The sequence below is a fragment of the Culex quinquefasciatus genome, chromosome 3 (assembly GCF_015732765.1).
Source record: "Culex quinquefasciatus strain JHB chromosome 3, VPISU_Cqui_1.0_pri_paternal, whole genome shotgun sequence".
NCBI classification, from domain to species: Eukaryota; Metazoa; Arthropoda; class Insecta; order Diptera; family Culicidae; genus Culex; species Culex quinquefasciatus.
In genome coordinates, this window is record NC_051863.1 from 21,240,110 (window position 1) to 21,262,832 (window position 22,723).

At 39.3% G+C, this 22,723-nt stretch overlaps 1 protein-coding gene across 2 annotated transcripts; it reads left to right on the forward strand.

Moving 5' to 3' along the window:
- Positions 1–363: 363 nt before the first annotated feature.
- On the forward strand, positions 364–22,601 carry LOC6033038 (disheveled-associated activator of morphogenesis 1). 2 transcript variants are annotated; one of them, XM_038259482.1, is made up of 7 exons: positions 364–872; positions 9,201–11,264; positions 11,468–11,622; positions 11,688–11,849; positions 16,801–17,361; positions 17,424–17,595; positions 21,137–22,601. In XM_038259482.1, the coding sequence occupies exons 1-7, from the start codon at positions 828–830 to the stop codon at positions 21,524–21,526; spliced, it is 3,549 nt and encodes a 1,182-aa protein (XP_038115410.1). In that variant the 5' UTR covers positions 364–827; the 3' UTR covers positions 21,527–22,601. The 2 variants fall into 2 exon arrangements, with proteins under 2 accessions (XP_038115410.1, XP_038115411.1); XM_038259483.1 differs by having other exon boundaries at positions 11,486–11,622.
- Positions 22,602–22,723: the final 122 nt, after the last annotated feature.

Here is a 22,723-nt window from a genome sequence, read left to right on the forward strand (position 1 = left end):
AAATGGTGCGGAGTTATGATTTTTTGAAAAATGTGGTTTTTGCGAAAATCAGTTAAAATGGCCATTTTCGGACCACCCTAACACGGCGTAGGTCACCCTAATGGCCAAACAAAAAAATACGGGTCTAATTATTTCGGCCAAGGAACCTCCAGAAAATTTTTGAGCCCGATCGGAGAACTTTTTCTTCGAATTATGCTGTTTTCGTGGGAAAGTGCTGAATATCTCTAAATGTGAACAAAGTCTTGTTCACTAAATTTTGGATTTAAAAGTTGTTTAAATAATGCTTGAATTTTTCAATAGTTTTTTAATGTAACTTTCTACAACTAATCTTGTCCCTCTCTTTTCGCTCTCCTTTCCAGGGTATCCCAACGTGCCCGATCAGTCTCACAACCCTGCGCACGCGGTTGCCAGACGTTGGCAACTGGAGTTTGCCCCACATATGCAAGGAAGCTGTCACAAACCAAAACAACAACCAATACACCAACAATAACAACACTGGCCCGGACGGAACGCCCCTCGGCAACGGACTCGGGATCGCGGCCATTTCCAGCGGCAACTACAGCACAAACCTCGCGACGGCTGCGGCGGACGCGTTCTACCAGCCCCAATCGCTGGGGGCCCTGTCCACCGTGACCACGGCCACGACCGTCACCAGCTGTGGTGGTGGTGGGGGTAGTGGCGGCGGCGGGTCAACACCGGCGACAACCCAGCAGCCACTGCCGCAGCAGCACTACCTCCAGGCGGCATTCCAGCAGCACGCGCAGTTCCAGCACCAGCAGCAGAACCACCAGACCAGCCTGCACAAGTTCTACAAGCAGCACAAAAAGATGCCGGCGTTCCGGGGCAGACGCGGCTGGTGCGGGTGTTTACAGGTTGGTGATCATTTTTTTGGTGATGAAAAAATGAAGCAACTGGCAGCACTCTTATCATGACAGCGCTGCGTTTGACAGATGCTTACCTCTTTAACATGACTTGCCTTGATTCTGGTCAACGCATCAATGTAAACAAGTTGAAGGTAAGCATCTGTCAAACGCGTGGCTAAAGTTGAAGTTATTTTTAATGTATGTTTGTGAAGCAAAAGTTTTGACAACAAAACCTGCAAATATTTCAATCAAAAATGACCATGACATTCGAGCGCGTGACAACGATCTGCAGTCCTTCCCAGAAGTATTCTCATTTCTTCATAAATTCACCTCAAAACAAGCTGATGAATGTGACTCTTCTCAGCTTAATCAGTTCCCCTACCGCGAATAATAAACCGAACCCGAATATGGTAATTTCAGGGCCTACTGTTGTTGTGACCCGACAACCCGACACCCCGTGGTCTCCGCCAAGTTCAAGTCTGGTCATCGTTGCGAAAAGACCTCCGACAGATAACCTCCTCCTCTTTTGCAATCCTCAATACAGCCAATAAAGAACCCTATGCAGCAGGCAAGCACTTAACACCCCTGTAAGTGCACTCTGAGATCACCGCCAACTTCTGTTGCGTACATGCATCGCTAACGCGACATCGGCCAGCCTTCTGCGATCGCATGCATAATTTAATGCGCAAATTTATGCCTCGTGGCATAATCAATCGCAAATCAGCGTAAATTACGCGTCCCGCAGCATCGGCAGCGGGGTGTGAAGTTGTCGTAAGAAAATTTTAAAACTGTCAGTTTATTAAAAAATTAAATTTCTAGAAAAAAAATACTTTAATTTTAAGAAATTATAGAATATTTTAAACATAGGACATTTATACCTTTATCGGTGCTGTCGCTGTGAAACAAATCAGCCGTGACAAAAGTCATAAATAAGACATATTTCCCTTAAGATGCAGCACTCTTTACAGAGTGACGTCGAAAAAGAAGAAGGTGCCGGCACAGCAATGAGCGTTAATTTGCATCGATTTGCGTACAACGCGTTTTCATCATAATTTGCATACATTAAACTGGTTAGCGGGAGCCCTTCTTGTATTTTTCATTGGTGCATTTTATTAAATAAACAAATAATATTCTTTCAATTTTGGCAGTTGCCAATACAAAAATCCTATCAAACTGTAAAAAAAAGTAGTTAGTGGACCAATTTATGTAACGATTTGTTGTCCTCGGAAAATATCTAGGAACCTAGCTTTAAATTATTTTGGTGATTTACGATTAAAAAATGCAATCAAAAAGTTCAACCAACTCTTAAATTTGGAACATTCCTGTTAAGGTATTTTGTAGAAATCAATTAGACCATTGTTTGTAACAGCTTAGTATGGTTGTGTTAAGTTACAGTTCAGTTAAATAAGGATAGAAAGCATTGCAAAGATTAAAATTTCAGAACATCGGCAATTTTGGAAAAAAAAATCGATTTTTAGGCAATTATTATAACACCCGAAAATCCGCAATATCTTAAATATTTTACTTAATTTCTAATTAGGAAGAAAATTTTTCTATCTTGAAGAAGAAGACAAGAAAATCATGATAGTAATAATATACTGAGAAATTCTCTGAAGAATGAGCAATTTTTTGGAAAGTTTATTTTTTCATACAATTTTGGCAGCCTTCCATACAAAAAGGTTATTACATTTTTAAAATAATCTGTATCTTGAGAACGAATTATCTGTTCGACTTACGTATTGCTTAGTACTTCTCAGACAAAAAAAAAGTTACTTTCGATCATAAATTTATCCATTATTTTAATTCTAACTTTCAGTTTTACACAAAAAGTAAGATTGGGCAAAATAACCAAAATAATCTTATTGGAAATGTTTTAGACAGCATAAAATTCCATCTTCGGAGCCATAGCACAAGTTGGTCGAAATTCATTTGGCAGTGTTGCCTATTTTTCGAAAAAAAAATCACTATTTTTGAAAAACGTGAAAAAATTTAATTTGTAATTGAAAAGTAGGCTTTCTTAAAAATTGTCCACATGGTTTATGGATCATCATCCCTGTGAAGAAATTTACAATTAAAAATTATTTAAATAATCCTTTCAAGTAAAATTTAGCTTTTTTTTAGTTTTTAAACATTTTAGGAAGGGCATTTAAAAAAGTTTTCAAAATTATCAAACTTTCATCACAAAAAAATAACAGTGCGATTAAATTAATTATGACACTCATTTGGGTGCTCAAAAGTTGATCTTTTCAGCACTTTTAAAGAAAAGGTACAGGGAAACCTCTTTTTACGCGGTGCGTTACGTTTTTCTAATTTGTCGATTTCTCGGGAACGACGCAACATTTTTGCAATCTTTTGAAAGCAATTTGTAGGTTTTGTTCAGATCTACAAAACGCTTGTTGAAGCTGTATGGTTTTTGAGAAATCCACGAATTAAAAAGCGTAACGCCACCGCGTAAACAGAGGTTTCTCTGTAATCTTATCAGCACTTCGACACTGTTTCGGTTTTGAATTTCGATAAATTTGATTTGCTAAAGCAAGATTTTTATCATGGCAGAAAAATAGTCTTTTCTTTTGTGATGAAAAAAATGGGTAAGTTTGCTTAATAGAGTCCTAAAACCCTATGTTTATTTCTGATCACTTTTTTTCATTTAATTCGAAAAAAAACATTGACAAGACAACATTTTACGATGGATAAACAATGGTTCCCTTAGAACAAACTGTCAAGTAGGTTGCTTTCTGTCAAAAAGGGCCTCGAAATTAAATTTAAAAATTTGAATTGAAAATATATTTTTAATCCTTTGTGGTCGTAAAAGTGGTCATTGTACTCAGGAAAATAAGCTTCATCGTTGTGTGCAATATTTTTTCATACATTTCGGAAGTAATATTTTTTTAATATTGAAAATTTTCCAAAACTAAAACGAAACTATTGGCACTACGCCCCCCGGGGCATGGCCTTCCTCTAACGTGGGATTTCTGCTCCAGCGCCTCTGACGAGACAGGAGAAACCGGGACCGACGTTTTACTTCACCATCCGATAGAAGCTCAGTGGATAAGGCGGGAATCGAACCCGCGTCTCATAGCATCATCGGGATCGGCAGCCGAAGCCGCTACCCCTGCGCCACGAGACCCACTCTTCCATTTTCCAAAACTACGTATTTTCAAAAAATTACTCAAAATTTTAGTATTTTACAATAAAAAAAAATCAAATTATTCGCTCTACAGCATTGCCTTGGCGTTCTCGATTGTGAGATTCCTACTCGAAACTAGGTATCCGAAGGCTTGATTGTTGAGGCAATTGCAAACCTCTCTTTACACCTTAGTTTCCATCCACCCCGGGATTCGAACTGACGACCTTTGGATTGTTAGTCCAACTGCCTACCAGCGACTCCACCGAGGCAGGACTAAGGGAGACGACTCCTACACCTGGACTGAGCTAACGACCTAACCTTTTTAGGTTAGTCCGGGGCCAACATTTACTTCCCGTCCGACGGAAGGCGTGATCAGACAAATCTCGTCTCGAAAAATGCCACCGGGAATCGAACCCAGGGCGACTGGGTGAGAGGCAATCACGCTTACCCCTACACCATGGTTCCCGATAAGTATTTTACAATATAGGTATCAAATGATCGGGATTTTTTCATACATTTAGAAAATATTAACACTTTTTTTTAAATACTCAAAATTTTCATAAAACTACGTATTTTCGAACAAAAAAATTTCAAAGTTTCAGTATTTTACAATACGGTTATCCATCAATCGGGTTTTTTTTTTCATGCATTTCGAAAGTATTTCACACATTTTTTCAATATTATTTTTTTCAAAAACTACGTATATTTGAGAAAGTTCTAAAAGTTTTAGTCAGTTCAGTTCAAAACTGAAAATTTGAGTATTTTTTTGAAAAAAAATGAGTATTTTCATAAGTTTGTTTTACCACTTTCGAAATATACGAAATAATCCCGATCATTTGACAACCATATTGTAAAAAACTGATATTTTAATATTTTTTTTAAAAATCAGTATTTTTAAGATTTATTTTAGTTTTTTCTAAAATCTGTTTCAGTTTTTTTAATGTATGGAAATCCTGATAATTTGATACCCATTTTGTAGATACTGAAATTTTGAGTTTTTTTTTCGAAAATACATAGTTTTGTATATTTTGTATAAACAGCTCACACACTTAATGGATTTAAAATCGACTAAAAGTCTTGTGTTCATCTTGACCTTACTGACCTACCCTTGTCTGAATTACATGCCATTGGATTCAATATCAAGGGGCGACACAGCATGCTGTCCCTGCCATGTATGGATTTCATTAATTTTTATTTTTATCACTCAATAATTGTTTATGGTCATCTTTGAGAGAGGACGAATACCTTTTTATTTCGATATGTCACGGTAGCCTCCATGCATGCTTGCGGAAGAAATACAAACTTAATGTTGGAACCCTAACGTCTCTAGTGTTCCACGGTCTAATACTAAGTAAACAAAGAACCCCTCGCCAAAGCAATGTGGTGAATAACTCATTGTCACCACACACAAAACAAACACAACGTAGGGAAGTATTGTTATTTGTTACGAATTCAATCTGTGATAATTAACCTGTAAGCAAAAGTGAAAATAAACGATCTTTTCTAATCCAACCTCCGAGAAGGCAAGTTGCCTCTCTCGGAGCACCTGAAACCCTTGAGTTTTACTTACCTGGAAGTCTGGTCCGCCGCTACTTACCTTCCGCTGGAGTTGTCCGCTGCTGCATCGATGGGATCCTGGAACCTGAAAAGAAACGGTGGGTCGTCCGCAGTTTTCTGAGTCGGCCCCCTGGCCGAACACTTAAGGTTAAAAAGAGACGATTTTTTTTAGGTTCATTAGAATTTTTGGTAAATTTTGGCAAATTTTCCTAAATTAATTTGTGACTTTTTATTTTTGAATGAACAAAAATATCTGTTCAAACTCGTCTAGCAATAAACAAAATCCAAACCCCATTAATCCATTTACAACACGGAAGACACGTCGATCGGCAGTTCGCACCCAGCGTCATAAAATGAACTACATTCCCGGGAACACTCAAAGAGACCAAAACAACTCACGACTGTTTTATGACCAACAAGCGGGCTCGTCTGGACCGACCAGAGTGATCTGCACAACTCCAGATCCATAAATTAGCCTGCTAAACACCGTGCGCGCCACCGCCGACAAGCCATCACAGAGCGATCCTAGCAAGCCGACTGGGACACTGCGAGCTGTTAATAAATCATTCAATCGATCGGGTTGGAGAAGCTGTCAAAAGCATACTGGGGCCACTTTGCGTTAAACTTGAATGATTTTTTTTTTTTCGATTTCAAATTATGATCTCGAATTATTGGATATATTCTAAATAACAATTTTTAAAATATTTATCTACAACGCATCAAAAAAGTAGTTCAAGATTTGCTGCAAGGATGTTACACAACGCATTAGGTTTTTCGATTTGCATATTGGGCGCGATATTCTGCGATCTTGTTAAAAGAAGTAGGTAGTGTAAAAACAGATGCTAAACCAGATTGAACCGCTCGATCCTCGTGTATTTAGCGCGCCTGCTCTGATCAGATGGCGTTCATTAGGCAAATGTATCGATTTGATTACCCTGAGTTTTTCTACCTGCAACCAAACACATGCAAGTCGTTTTAAGACGGAAACATTTGTAAGCCTACTTCGTGACTGATCGATGAGTACTTCAGCAAGATTTCATGTGTGTGTGTGTGTGTTTTTTTTTTTTTAAAAAACAAAATTGCAGCAAATTTCGACCGAAAATCACTTTCTCAGATCTCAACTTTCCTATACTTTTCATTTCTACCATTTCTGCGCCCAAGACGGAAAATTTATGAGATCGATCCAAGAGTCCTCTACCCACAAGTCATCAGTAGCACATATGGATAGTATACTCTTATGTTTAGTAGAGTGAGTGTGTCTATATTGTTGATCTTCATACATTGGCCAGTAATCTTGTGCTGCTGCAATAAAACACGCACGGCACAGCAGAAGCCTAATAATACGGTCGGTTCCGATCGATTGCGGGCACAACAAGGGTAAATTTGCACGTCGATTTCCGTCATACACGTGTCGTGCTCGGTGATTTGTGCAATGCACGTGGTGGCAGTGTTATAATTCTGTTTGCTAAGATTTGCTTCGCCAAGTTAACACTACTTGGATTATGAAGTTATTAGCGACCGGATGTTTACGCTGGTGAGAGATGATTTTGAAGATCTCAGTTTGCCATGTCGAGTTGTGATGTTTTATTATATTTTTATTTATTAGTATTATCAAAGGAATTGTTTAAGCATTTTTCGAGAAGTCGTTTGAATAAAACTTTTAACTATCAAAAAACATAATAATAATGAATTTTCAAAATATGCATAACATGACTGTTGGATTTTTTCTACTTTTATCCTAAGGACCTTAGAACCAACAGTTTATATTCAGTGTTTATTGTTCATTCCAGCAATGACACCAAATTATTCAAAATTAGTGTCACTTATTTGAGCAAATCGTTTTTCATCATGGATCCAAATTTTGATGTTACAAATTAAAGCTTTTGTGAAATTTCTCTCTTTCGTATCAGCAATTTTTAAGGTGACGTTGATTGAAAATGAGTGCAAAATGCAAACTAAATGGGTAACACATCTCTTAATTTCATAATTTTATTTACTTTTTGCTTCCAAAGACCGGATCAATCATGTCAAAAAGAAAATTGCTTCTTGTTGAACTTTTAGAATGAAATATTTTTCAAATATTTTCAGTGATAGAAAATTTGGAAAAGAAAATTTAGAATTTAGATTTTCGATTCTGTGAAATGTGATCCGTTCACAGAATCCCCTCTGCGGTAAACACAACGCAGTAAGGCTGGCCGCTTTAATTTTTGTAGTACATTTCGGGTGTTCTCGGACGTACTGCAATTTTTAATATTGACAAGAAAAGTGCTTGGGCGTAATCTCATCACAAGACTTTCCAGCATGCTTTCATCGGACTGGCTGCGTTTGTGTTAGATTAGATTAGATTAGATTAGAACAAAATATCGAATTATTTTCTAAACTTCAAGTTAAATCCATTTTTAGGTAACTTTTTTGAAAATAGTCGCACTTTTTCATTTTTTTTAATTAGTGCACATTTTTGCCCACTTTTAAAAAAAAATATTGTTGGAAAGCTGAGAAAATTCTCTATATATTGCTTTTTTGAACTTTGTTGATACGACCCTTAGTTGCTGAGATATTACCATGCAAAGGTAAAAAAACAGGAAAATTGATGTTTTCCAAGTCTAACCAAACAACCCACCATTTTCTAACGTCGATATCTCAGCAAACAATGGTCCGATTTACAATGTTAATATATGAAATATCCGTGAAATTTTTCGATCTTTTCGAAAAAAATATTTTCTAAATTGTTTAATCACTAACATTTCAAAATGGTCAAATATTCAATATCACGCCCTTTTAAAATGTAAGTCTTTGTTTATTTTTTTTTATATCGGAAAATTTCACGAATGTTTCATATTTTGACATTGTAAATCGGACCATTAGTTACTGAGATATCGACGTTAGAAAATGGTGGGTTGTTTGGATGAGACTTGGAAAACATCAATTTTCCTGTTTTTTAACCTTTGCATGGTTATATCTCAGCAACTAAAGGTCGTATCAACAAAGTCCAAATAAGCAAAATACAGAGAATTTTCTCAGCTCCCCAAATTTTTTTTTTTTAAGTGGGCAAACATGTGCACTAATTAAAAAAATGAAATACTGCGACTATTTTCGAAAAAGTTACCTAAAAATGGATTTAACTTGAAAACGGTGCACTTAATAAAAATTTCATTAAAGCATTTTTATTGCAAATTGGATTTTACATCGAAAAATGAAGTTGAAAAATTGTTGCGACCAATATTTCGATTTTTTGGAAAAATCAGTGTTGATTCAAAAATTCATACTCGGTCAAAGATTTTTGCACAACCTGGAAATTTCTGAAAAGTTGGCATTTTATGTCCCCTAAAAAACATCAAAAAATAAAAAAAAAATAAAAATAGTGTTTTTTTGCAAATCAAGTTTTAGTGATAAAACAAAATAATCGCAGTAACCATACATAAATGAAATCAACAAAATAAAAATAAAAACAGCTCAAATCTAAATTTTGTTTTTTTTTTATAAATTTCAAGTGCCACAAAAAAACAAAATTCAAATTAATGTAAAACATTCTTTTCGATTTTCAAATGATAAGCGTCCTGGCCAGTTATCTCCGTGACCTGTTATACACAGTTAAATACGTGTAAAAATAATTCCAAATCTTGGTAACTAACGACCCCCCCTCCTCTTTCCAGGATGACGAACCGCCCGAAATCTGCGTCGTCGAGGGCGTCTTTTCGCTGCAAACGCTCACCCCGACCCAGCCGATGCCGGCCATCGACGAGCTGGACAGCAAGTTTGCCGAGCTGGTGGAGGAGCTGGATCTCACCGCACCGAACAAGGCGGCCATGCTAGGTTTGCCGCCGCAGAAAAAGTGGCAAATCTACTGCTCGCGGAAGAGCCCGCTGGAGGGCGTTACGGGCCCGAACGGGGCGCCCCTTCCGGGGGCGACACTGCCACCGACCCCGGAGCACTACATCGAGCGGTTGAAGGACATGGCGGTGCAGTTGAAGGCTTCCGCGCCGGATGATTCTCCGTCGCACGAGTACGGTCCTAAGATTGAGTCGCACACGGCGCTGTTTGACGCGTTGAAGACGGCGTTGCGGACGTCGGCGCACAGTTTTGTGATTCGGTTCATTGAGTTGCAGGGACTGCCGGCGTTGTTGGAGTTGTTGCAGGCGTTGGATATCCGGGTGGCGAATAGTCCGCTGCATACAAGTCTGATTGGGTGTATCAAGGCGTTGATGAACAACTCGACTGGGCGGTCCCACGTGCTGGCGCATCCGACGGGGATCGATACCATTGCGAGGTCTTTGGCCGCGGACAATATTAAGACTAAGATTGCAGCGCTGGAGATTCTGGGGGCGGTGTGTCTCGTGCCGGGTGGGCACAAGAAGGTGTTGACGGCGATGCTGAACTATCAGGAGTACGCGGCGGAGAGGGCGCGGTTCCAGGGCATTGTGAATGATCTGGACAAGTCGACGGGGGCGTATCGGGACGATGTGAATCTCAAGACGGCGATTATGTCGTTTATTAATGCCGTGCTGAATTATGGTCCTGGGCAGGAGAATCTTGAGTTCCGGTTGCATTTGCGGTACGAATTTCTGATGCTGGGTATTCAGCCTGTTATTGATAAGCTGCGCAAGCACGAAAACGAAACTCTGAATCGGCATTTGGACTTTTTTGAGATGGTGAGGAACGAGGACGAGAAGGAACTGGCCCGGAAGTTCAACCACGAGCACGTTGATACCAAGAGTGCGACGGCCATGTTTGATCTGCTGAGGCGGAAGCTTAGTCACTCCGGAGCGTACCCGCACTTGTTGAGTCTGCTCCAGCACCTGCTTCTGCTGCCCCACGGCGGACCAAACGCACAACACTGGCTCATGTTTGACCGCGTCGTCCAGCAGATCGTACTCCAGCAGGAGGAACGACCCACCAGCGAAATCATCGATCCGGACGCGCAGGACAAAACCTCCGAAACGTCCTCCCTCAAACTGCAAGACCCGGACGCGGCCCCGCTCCAAATCGACGTCCGGAAGATCGTCAAACTGCTCGTCAAAGAGGAGGAACTGGTCGCGGCCCGAACCCGTGCCGAAGATCTCGAAAAGGAAAACAGCGACATCAACGCCAAACTCGCCAAAAAAGAGCAGGAACTCGACCTGCGAACGCAGGAAAAGGAAGATCTGGAAACGTCGCTGGCGCGTATGCGCGAACGTCTCGAAAAGGAAAGCGCCAACCACTCGCAGGCCGTCCAACGGGCCATGAACGCCGAGATGCGCGCCGAAGATCTCCAGCATCGGTTCGTGAGCGAACAGCAGGAACGCGTCCGCCTCGAGCGTCTAGTCACCGAGGGAAGCATCCCGGACGATCAGAAGGTCGCCGGACTGCAGGGAGGCTGTGGTGCCAACGGTGCCGTGTCCCCTCCCCCTCCCCCTCCCCCGTGCAAACTTCCTCCCCCACCGCCGCCAATGATGGCCGCCCCACCGCCACCACCCGCCCCCGGCGGTCTGCCAAAGATGAATGCCATGCTGCCGAACCAGATGGCCGCCAACCATCCGGCACCGCCCAAGATGGAAGCACCGAAGAAGAACGTCCCCCAGCCGGCCAACCCGCTCAAGAGCTTCAACTGGTCCAAGCTGCCGGACAGCAAACTCCAGGGCACCGTTTGGAGCGAACTCGACGACACCAGGTGGTACAACAGCATCGAGCTCGAGTCGATCGACAAGCTCTTCTCCGCGTATCAGAAGAACGGCGTTGCGGTATGTTGCAATTTGTTGAAAAGTGCTGTGCAAATCCATTGTAGAATTTTGATTTCATTACTTTTGTAAATATTTTTCCTCCCCATTTTTAAGTTCTCATCATTTTCCACCCGTTTTTCTTTTTTCGTTTTCCTTCATGTAAAAAAAACCACCCCTTCCTCCTGCTGATTGTGTACGACCACCTCGACCGCCACCACCACTAGTACACTTTCCCGTTCCAGAACGACGGTTCGATCGAGGACCTGCGGCTGATTGGCAAGGCCAAGACGAAGATCCTGTCGGTGATCGACGGGCGCCGCGCCCAGAACTGCACCATCCTGCTGAGCAAGCTCAAGATGAGCGACGAGGAGATCTCCAAGTATTATCACTAGTTTCTCATTTTTTTTAAATGATCATTTTCTAAATTAATACTTTTCAACCTAGGGCCATTCTGTCGATGGACTCGAACGAGCAACTGCCGATCGATATGGTGGAACAGCTGCTCAAGTTTACCCCGTCGGCGGAGGAGCGCGCCCTGCTGGACGAGCACTCGGAGGATATCGACTCGCTGGCGCGGGCCGACCGGTTCCTGTACGAGATCTCGAAGTGAGTGATTGATAGCTTGACATTTTCTGACATTTTCTTGACACATTTCTGAAATAAAAAAAATCCTCTTTTTTAAGCATGTAAAATTAACAAATGTCATGGATTTTATGACTGTTACAAAAATATCCCGGGAATTCCCGGGAATCAATAAATATTTTTCCCGTTTCCCGCGAAATACAAATCCCGGCAAAATTGGATGCCCTAGCATTGGCTTTCACACACACAAAAAAAACATATTTAATTTGTGGACAGAGAACAAAAAGTTTATCAAAATTTGTTTGCCAAGTTATGATTTTTTGAATAACTGTTGATTTAAAAAAAACCATTGAAATCACGGTCTAAATTTTTTTAACTCATTTAGGATGGAAGATCGAGTAGGCAAACAAAAATACCTTACTTATTAAATGCACCTTCTTCAACTTGTAAGGCTTTTAAAATTATTACTTTTGGTTATAAAATGTGCCTTTTTTGGCTAATGTGGAGATCGGAAGAAAAAAGGTCAAGAAACAGCTTTACGAACAGCAGAACAAAGGAGAGGGAGCGTTTTCTTGGGACTTTTCTTCACCCAGAGATGGCTTGTTTCGCTGCCACTGCTGCCCATTTGAAATTTTTCTTGACCGATTCCTTCCGAAGTGCATACACCGCTTTTATTTGCAAAAGTTAAATATGCTTTAACATCTCTGTTAATATTTACATCGAAAAAATCAGAAGATTACCTACCAATTGGCTTTTAAGACATTGGAGGATCAATATTTATCTCTAGAAGAAAAGAAATTGAACATGACGAAATCTAGTGTGCAACCCGCTAAAATCACCCTCACCAAGGAATGCGAAAAGTTGAACTCCCAATACACCCCAATTTTTCGACAATTTTTTATATGTTTTAGGGTACTATCAAAGCACATCTTTTAGCCGTGGGGTGCAAATTTTGGTTTAGGAGATACCGTAAACCGGGGTGACATTGATAGGATTTCAATTTATTTTTGGAATATTTTCTCACTGGAAACCTTTTTTTTTCTTGTTATTTTTAAAGCTACTGGGGTAGGCCACACAAAGTCCATGCACTATTTTTGAAAAAAAAAAATTAAATAACGTTAAAAATTCTTAGTTTGAATTCCGGGGTGACTTTGATAGTCATAGTTTTTCTTGTTGAGGGTACACAGCAACCAAGGAAGTTGTTGTCTTCTTATTTCAAAATCGTTGAACTTGCGGACCTTAACCTGAAATAAATAATTGATAACTTTTGTTGTAAATCATTTTGGAAATAGTAGATTAGGGGATGAATAAAAAATTAAATCGATAGTTCCCGTAGTTTTGGAGATACTAAAATGTCTGAAACAATAATCTGGGTGAAAAAGCTCTGGTTGATGTGCACTGTTAAAATCAGATTTAAGGCGTTCAAACTTTATTCTTCGTCAAATGTACCATCACTAAGGATGCTGATATAGCTTTAAAAAAATCAATGTTTATATTTAGTTAACTAAGTTTATAAGCTTTTTAACAAAAAAACATACAAATTTAAGGTAATATTGTCGAAAAGTCAGAATTTTGGCTGAAATTCGATAAAACTAGTTTTGTATGAAATTTGTTCTACTGGTAATGCCTATAAAATTGGAGATTTCATTTGAATTATGTTTCAAACACACAAAACATTTATTATTTACAAACTTATTTTACCTTCTCCTAGTGGAAAATTGTCCAAAGAATCCGATAATTAATTCCGATTTCCGATTCAAAATCACGTTCCTTGAAAAAAATCATGACACTTTGAGAAAATTAAAATAATGCTATTTATCAACATTTTCTTAACTATAGTTATCTAACTCTTTAAACTTTTAAAATTTTTATGAAAAGTTCTTCTTGAGGTACTTTGTGCACTTCTCTACCACGGTCAGTATAATTCTGCACCGGAATGTTCCGAAAATCACAAACCTATCAAAGTTACCTCGGCTATCAGAGTCACTCCGTTTTACGGTATGCTTTTTTGAAATGTCGTGTTTTTTATAAAAATCCAAAAGCTGGACAAAAAAATATTAAAATCTTTTGTTTAAGCAAAATCGAATTTGCAATCGAAATTAACCTTAAAATTATTTCTATAAAATGCAACGATCTTTTGAGTATTAATTTTTGATTTTTATTCCAGGTTTTGGAGCGAAGATGACGTTATGAATGATGCACGCCAGAATTGTCAAAATCACGCAGTGGTACCAACAATACAGAAAAGTGTGCCACGGCATGACATTGACATTTCGGGCATGCACCATTCGTTATGCTATCTTAATATTTATTTCATAATCAATTTCAAATCAAGCTTAACATTCCAAAAGGTTTAAAAATAATTGATTTTCCTTATTTCATATTTTTGACCCATTACCTATAAACATTTTGAAATATGTTATGGGTTATGGGCCACTAATTTCCGAGATTTCGTAAATTGAAAATTACAGGCTGGGTGAAACCTGGGTGCTGAATAGTGGTTCGCAAAACGGCCTCAATTTTGAACTGTCAAAACGGAGCCAATTTACTGTTCGCCAAATGTAGAGAGTATTGTTATCGATCATCAAAAAAAAATAGCAAGAATGAAAGATGCTTGGCTTTGAGGTTGAAGTCGAGAAATCTAAAAAAGTTGAAGGCGGGATCGTAATTTTTTTTTAAATTATGAATGGAAGTTGTTTATGGAGTCGATGAGGTTGTATCCATCCAGAAGCTGTCTTTATAGTTTGGTTCCGTTAGAAAACCTACTGGTTTAGCGAAAATCTTCTCTGTTGGATCAGCTTCGCTAGAATTAGCGATGTTCATTTGCTGGACCAGGAAGAGCTGCCAGATTCCAAAATCAGCCGAAAATTTATCTGCGACATCGCAGAATGTCACTCTCACCGCAGTTTTTCATCGCCCGTAAACATGAAAAACCTCTTTAACCGATCGAAACTTGAAAACACACAAAATTTTCCAGCAAAAAGATCGTGTAACTGACGAGGGTTACTTGGTCTAAGCGGGTCTTGCAGGTCTTGAACCTGCCGATGTACTCGGAGAAAATCCCCCACAGCTCAGCCGAACTGTAGAGTACCTCCCCGGCTTCCTTCTCCGTGGCTCCACCGTCTCGGGGGCCACCTTGGCTGCTTCCTGCGGGACGAGGGCGATCCTTGGATTTTCCGTCCGAAACTGCGCCCGGCAGCGGAGGGAACTCCGCCGGCGTAAACGCCGGAACTGCTGGACTCTGCTTCTCCGCCTTCCTTGCCGGCGGTTTCGGTTTCGACGCCTGCTGGCGCCTCCGGATGAAGTCCGCACGCTTGGGGCAGCTGCGGTCCGTGGCTTCGTGGGCTCCAGAGCAGTTGGCACACCGCTTCGGATCGGCTTCTTGGACTTTGCACTCGTCCGTCTTGTGGGGACCCCCACAAGACGGACCTGCCGTTGCACCTGCCGTTCAGGTGACAGTTCCTGGTTCCATGACCCAGCTGCAAGCAGTTCCTGCACTGGGTCACGTTCGGCCGCTTGTTCCGGTAGGCCTCCCACCGGATGATAGTGCTTGCCACAACTTTCATTGCAGAGAGCTTTTTCAGATTGATGTATCCCTTGGGGAAGACCACAATGTACGGAATTTCGTCCACGGTAGACTTTTTCTTCCGCTTGATGGCATGCACCTCCAGCGCGTCCAGCTTGAGATCCCTATTCAGAAGGTAATGGCCTCGTCCGGTTTCAGTTCATCAGGAAAACCACGAAGAACCACCCGATGATTTCGTTCGCTTTGCCGATCGTGGGTGTAGAATTCCACTTTTTTCTTCTTGAGTAGCTCTTGCAACTTGTCAAAATCTTTGACAGAGAAGCAGGTCACCTTGGTTCCAAATCGGGTTAGTTTGTCAATCGGTTTGAAACCTAATTTATAACTTTCCACTATCGCCAAGAGCTTGTAAAAATCCGTGGTGTTCTTCACCACCAAAGGTGGTTGCTTTTGTTTACCTGCCGACTGGCCGGGTGGTGGAACCGCCGAGGCGTCCCCTCCTCCTGCTGGGCTGGCATTGTTGTTGTTTTTGTTATCCGCTAGCGGGCTGAACTTGTTGTTGTTGAGCAGGGTCTTCTCAACTTTTTCTCCTTCGATGCCGATTCCAGTGACCTCGCTGGACTTCTTCCGCTTCCGATTCCCGCGGACGGGACGAAAATCTTCCTCTTCGGAGGATTCCTCCACCTTCATCTGTCAATAACTTCCAAGCACGCGAGATGTCAACACGAGCAAAACACGTCTTAACTTGTCGCTGGCTGGCGACTGAGTGTTGGTTGAGCGTTCTAGCACAATGCATTACTATGAATACAAAGAGACGGGTTGTTTCATTTAATTCCGCTATATATTTTACAGATACGTAATTCTTCTACTACTTGCAGAACTTCATCAGTGTTCTATTCTCGACTCAAAACCTAAAAAACCCGAAAATTAATGAAATTGTAGAGTAATTTTCGATTGAAAACTAAATTTTCATAAAAATGTGTTTATAATTTTTGTTGTTGAAAAAAACACGAATGATTCAAAATATCATATCTCCTAAACCAGATTTTGTGCCATTTCGCACTATGACTCGAAAGAAGTATTTTTTAAATAGCCCCCTAAAACTAGAGAGCCTGGAGCTAATAAGCTCAAGGCTCTCTACCTAAAACAAATCGAAATATTTCTAAAATTTATAAAAAGTTAACTTAAAATAGACAAAAAAACGTGTACCTTTTTTATTAAAAGTCCTAATCAATCCTACAACTTTGCCGAAGACACAGATTTCATACATCTACATACCTACTTTGTATGACCAGTCCCCAAAATTTGTTTGGAAAAACAAATTATGCAAAATGACTCTTTTTGACATAGGGAATGCATGGACAAAGTTTCATCCAAATATAAACAAAAAACGCAAATGTCGATTTGCGAAACCATACTCAACTAAACTGGATTTTTTCTCCCTCCTTCCAGAATCCCCCACTACGAGCAGCGACTGCGCAGCCTGCACTACAAGAAGCGCTTCCAGGTGACGGTGAACGATCTGGTTCCGCGGATCTCCAGCGTGATGGAAGCGTCCCGCGAGGTTGCCCGTTCGCGGCGCCTCCGCAAGCTGCTCGAGCTGGTGCTTGCGCTGGGAAACTACATGAACCGGGGTGCCCGTGGAAACGCTTCCGGCTTCCGGCTGGCCTCGCTGAACCGACTGGCGGACACCAAGAGCAGCGCCGCAAAGGGAACCACGCTGCTGCACTATCTGGTGCAGATTATCGAGCGGAAGTTCAAGGACATTTTGCTGCTGGAGGAGGATCTGCCGCACGTGAAGGAAGCATCGAAGGTTTCGCTCGGCGAGATGGACAAGGACATTTCGATGTTGAGGGCCGGGCTGGCCGAGGTGAATCGGGAGATTGAGTTCCACAGGAGTAGTGGCGTGCCGCAGCCTGGAGATCGGTTCCTGCCGGTGATGCGGGAGTTCCACGCGCAAGCGTCGGTGCGGTTCGCCGAGCTGGAGGATCAGTTCCAGGATATGAAGACGAGGTGAGGTTTAGAGTTATTGCTGGCTTTTCTTGAACAGAGTTTACAATTTAAGTATTTTGCAGATTCGACCGAGCGGTGCGACTGTTTGGTGAGGATGGAGCCGTGGTGCAACCGGACGAGTTCTTCGGCATCTTTGACGGTTTCTTGACGGCTCTGATGGAGGCCAAGCAGGACAACGAGAACTTCCGGCGGCGTGCGGAAGAGGAAGAGAAGCGCGCCAAACAGGAGGCGGAGGTGAGTCTAGTCTATAAAGTAGCCGATTGTTTAAAAAAAAAACATCTTTTTCGGAAACTAGCATACTGTTTGTCGAGATATCGCCTGGCCGGTAACGAAATTATGAGAAAGTATAGTTTGTATCAGACTTGGGTTATGCTGATACAACTTATCTCAGTCCCGGGTATTAGGTGGTGCCAGACCTCGCGCTGCCCAATTCCGAGGTCATTGGGCATTGTCTGGCCCCTCTCAACCATAGAGCAAAAACCAGACGGTTCCTCAATCTATCTATCAATATCCTGGCTGATATGCAGATCGGAAGGAACGCAAAACCACTGACGACCAGTGGCAAAACTCCATATAAAAAAACGCCCAAGAAACGGTCAAGGAAAGGGTCACGAAAAGATTTTTCTTAAGCGGTACGCAGCTGAAATGGAACAGAAACGGAAGGTGGCTTTTGACGTTTCTTCGCGCGGTGCTTGTTTGTAATATGTTTTGATGAAAAAATCAAAGAATTTGAATTTTACTGTTTGAATACGACTGAAAGTAACAAACGTTTTAATAATTTTATATTCGTTAGAATAATAGAAAATCCCGGCGAATCTCAAAATGCAGAATCTTGAAATTAACAGGTTGAGTTTTTTGGTCGAAACGGAGTAAAAAATAGAAGTTGTCTTTATTGCTGTTGGCCCACATTTCTTCAACTATTGCTAGTACCAACCAGCAACCTTTGGATTGTGAGTTCACTGCACTGTCCGATTAATCCACCCTGGCGGGACCGAAATTAAATAAACCCTAGTGAAAATAAACTTGAGAAAAATAATACAAATATCTATTTTCTTACTGAAAAATTCAATAAAAATCTGATATTCGACAACAAATGATTCAAAAATAAAAAAATGAAAATATGGAAAAACGAATATTTCAGAAATTTCAAATTAGAAAAAAAATATGAAGGAAATTCCAACCGTTTTTAAAATCTTAATTGTTATTTAAAATATATATAAATATATGCAGGATTGAAAAAAATAATAATATTGATGTCGAGATAAAAGAATTTATAAATTCAATAGCTCAAAAAAATAAAAAAAAATTCGAAACCTGGCAAATTTTAGGTATTACAAGTCTGGAGTTTTTTTTGAAAAGGTCTTATAAACCAAATTTTCATTTTTTTGCTTTTTGGGTGTTTTTGAATACCCCTGACTCAAGGTGGTTCTAAAAACACCCAAAAAGCAAAAATTAAAAATTTGTTTTATTGTACCTTTTCAAAAAAAAACTCCAGAAGTCAAACTTTCAAATATTTAAAAAATCTGAAATATAGAAATTTTTCAAACACATATTTACTGAAACCCGAAATTCTAATAAATTTTCAAAAACTTAAAATTCCAGAATAAAAAATGTGGAGTTCAGAAATTTCAAAATTTATTTATTTAAGAATAACAGAAAACAATAAAATTTAGAAATCAAAAATTAAAATTTAGAAATTAAAAAATAAAAAATTTAGAAATTAAAAAAAAATTAAGAATTTAAAAATTTAAAAATTTAAAAGCTTAAGAATTTAAGAATTTAAAAATTTAAGAATTAAACAACTTTTAAACATTTGTACCAGCCTTATTTTATAATTTCTTAGCTTACCAATTTCCTAATTTATTAATCTCCTAGTTTCCTAATTACCAAATTTCCTAATTTCCTAATACCCTAATTTCTTAATTTCCAAACTTTCTAATTTCCTCATTTCCTTAGTTCCTAATAACCAAATTTTCCAACTTCCTAATTTCCTAATTTTCTGATTTCCTTATTTCCTAATATCCTAATTTCCAAACTTCCTAACGTCCATATTTCCTAATTTACTAATTTACTATTTACCAAATTTCCCAATTTCCTTACATCCTTATTTCTTAATTTCCTTACTTTCTTATTTCTTAATTTCCTAATTTCCTTATATCCTAATTATCAAAATTTCTTAACTTCCATAACATAATTTTCTGATTTCCTTGAGATATTAGCTCAATTTCTTAATTTTCTAATTTCCTAAATTTCTCAATTTCCAAACATCCAAATTCCCTGATTTCCTTATTTCCTAATTTCCTAGTTTCCTAATTTCTTAATTTCCTAATTTCCTTATTACCAAATTTAATCATTTCCTATCATTCTAATTTCTTAATTTCCTTGTTTCATTATTACATAATTCATAATTTCATAATTTTATATTTAAGTTTGTCTAGTTTTAGAATTTATAAATTTCTAATTTTCTGATTTTTTGAAGAAATTTTATATTATTGAATTCTCAATTTTGTTTATAATTAATAATTGTTGTTTAACGTTTTTGAATAAACATTTTTTATCTATTTAATTTTAACTTTTGAATATTTTTGATCTTTTTTATTTTTCCCCCAAAGATCCTCAAGCGCGCACACCGTCAAACGCGCTCATACCGAACTGTCAACTTTTCTTGCGGGGGGTCACGAAAAGAACACGCAACATTTCTTGACCGCGTTCCTTCCGATCTGCATATCGTACTTAAGGCAAAACAGGGATAGGCGCGTATATTCGACTGAAAATTAAAAACGCATCAATAATTTTTAAAATTCAGAATTGCCTTATACAGCCGAATCTCAAAACCTTTTTAAGGTTTTTTTAAAGATGGATTTTGTTTTTGCTCGAACCTGAGGTAAAATCCTAACAATTATTATTGAATTGTCTGGCAAAGTGTAAACAAAAAAAAACTTTGTACTTTAGAAACATAAATTTAGAAATCCAGAAAATTATAGTTTTTTAAAATCTAATTCAGCTGAGAAATAAAAAAAAACTCTTTTTGCAATTAAACAAGAGTATGACTTATAAACAAAAAGTCCTGTACAATATCCTCTAGAATCTCAAATTTTAACTTATCACATAAATAATAATAATAAAAAATGAGATTCCTTCAACAAATGTAGGAAAATATTTCTGTATAGTCCATTTTTTTTTTTTTTTTTTTTTTCAAGAAAAGAAACAGTGCGTGTGTGTGAGCTTGATCGTTGTATGCTGACTGAGCGCGCCCTGTCATGATCGTTGTTACAAAAGACTGTCAGTTAACGCATCCGTAGTGGAAACAAACGAATGCCGAGCTCGACACTCAAGCAGGCGCTTGATACCTTTTCTCTCTCTTTCTTGCTTGTACGGTGCTGCGTGGTGACAGCAATCGTTTGAATGCAGTCACGGGGAAGGTGATCGGACTTTTGATAAGAATTCTCTGTTTTCTTTTTTTTATTTTCAATCGAAATTTTTTTTAATATTAATTTCGAGAAAAGTGGAAATTTGTGGTTACTTTAAAAATGTTATTGGGAGCGTTCTTTTATTACGTAACGCGAAAAATCAGACTTTTAGACCCCCTCCCTCCCCCTCGTAACAAAATTTCCATACAAATTTTAAAAATTTTGTATGGAGCGTAACACGGCCTCCGACCCCCCCCTCCCCCCCTACTGCGTTACGTAATAAAAGAACGCTCCCATTATAGATTTCTGCAAGATTCAAGTGAATACGCATGACAATTAACAACTTTCTCCCCCTTCCATTCCAGCTCAAGAAGCGCACCATCGAGCGCAAATCCAAGGAGGGTCTGCTGAGTTCGGTGGCGAAAAATCTCGGCCTCAAGTCCAAGTCCCCGAGCGGCGGTCCGGGCTCGCCCGGAAACGGCCACAACGGCACCGACGCCACCGGCAACAAGGCGGGCGAATTTGACGACCTCATTTCGGCCCTCCGCACCGGGGACGTGTTTGGCGAGGACATGGCCAAGTTCAAGCGATCGCGCAAGACGCGCACGACTGTGGTGATGCCTGCCGGTGCCAACGGGAACGGGACGGCGGGAAGCAACGGGAGCAACACGTCGCCACCGCGCAGCCGGAACAGCATCGGACGGGAGGACAGCCGCGAGCGGACCGTCGTCGTGGTGAATCAGAGGAGGCAGTAGGTTTTTATTATGTTTTGTTTCGTTTCTTCGGAAGAGGAAATTCAATTGTATGTTTATTATTTGTTTTGTGTAAACGAGAAAGAGACCAAAAATTGTGTATGCCAGCAGCAGCAGCTGCAGCCGAAGCAGCTCAAAAAAGATAGAAAAATCGTACTAATAAAACGGTAGATAAACGAAAACAAAAGAAACTTTGCTGGTTATATTCCAACTAGAGACTGTTTTAACCACTCGAAATATTTAAGAAGAAAAAATTACGAAATATTAGTAACGAAAGGTTTAAAAATTTAATAAACAATTTTTGAGAATGTTTTACAACTTGTTTCGCGAGAAGAGGAAAAACAAAACTTCAAACAAGTAACTAAAATTTACAAATCACACACAACATACACAAGTTAGAGTAAAACAATCCATCATCAACGTAGTAACGGTAGATAACAATCCGCAACGCACCGCCAATCTGTAGCCCCCACTGATGCAATCACGTTTAAGTTACCATTTTATCGATTGAACGCCTTATTTTCTTTACTGAGCAAAGATCTCTACGTTTTTCGCAAATTTGTTTTTTATTTTTTAAATTGAATGAAGCTTTTTTCATATTTCTCTTATGTCCAATTTTGCATTTATTGGTTCATCAATACAAGTGTTGATTAAAAAAAAGGCTTTCCTTACAAAAATGCTACGAAAATATTCGAAAATCTGTATTTTGAGAAGCGATTTTCTGATCGATTTGGTGTCTTCGGCAAAGTTGAAAGGGAATAAATTTAAAAAAATAGATTACACATTGGAAATCTTAAGGAAAACAAATTATTTTCAAATAATTTACCCTCCCTCGACCTCGACTGGCAAAACATTAATTAAAATGTTTAGAGGTATAATTTGCAAGGCGCAAAAAAGCTATGTAAAAACTAGTATTTTCATAGATAATTATTTTTCAACGTTTGTTTTCCCATTTTCGGTCAAATTCAGTAATTTTCCGACAAAAAACTAGTTTTTTTTTTAGTATCAAATCTGGCAAATTAAAAATTTTGACCGCAGATCGGAAAACGACCAAATAGTTGACAAAAACTCAAAACAATCGAAAATTAAAAAAAAGATCAATATCCTGAAATTTTACGACTTGAAAATGTTATTTTTTTAAATTTCCAGGTAAGTGATTTTTCAAAAACTTTTTTATTTTGAAATTCTTGGATTTGACAA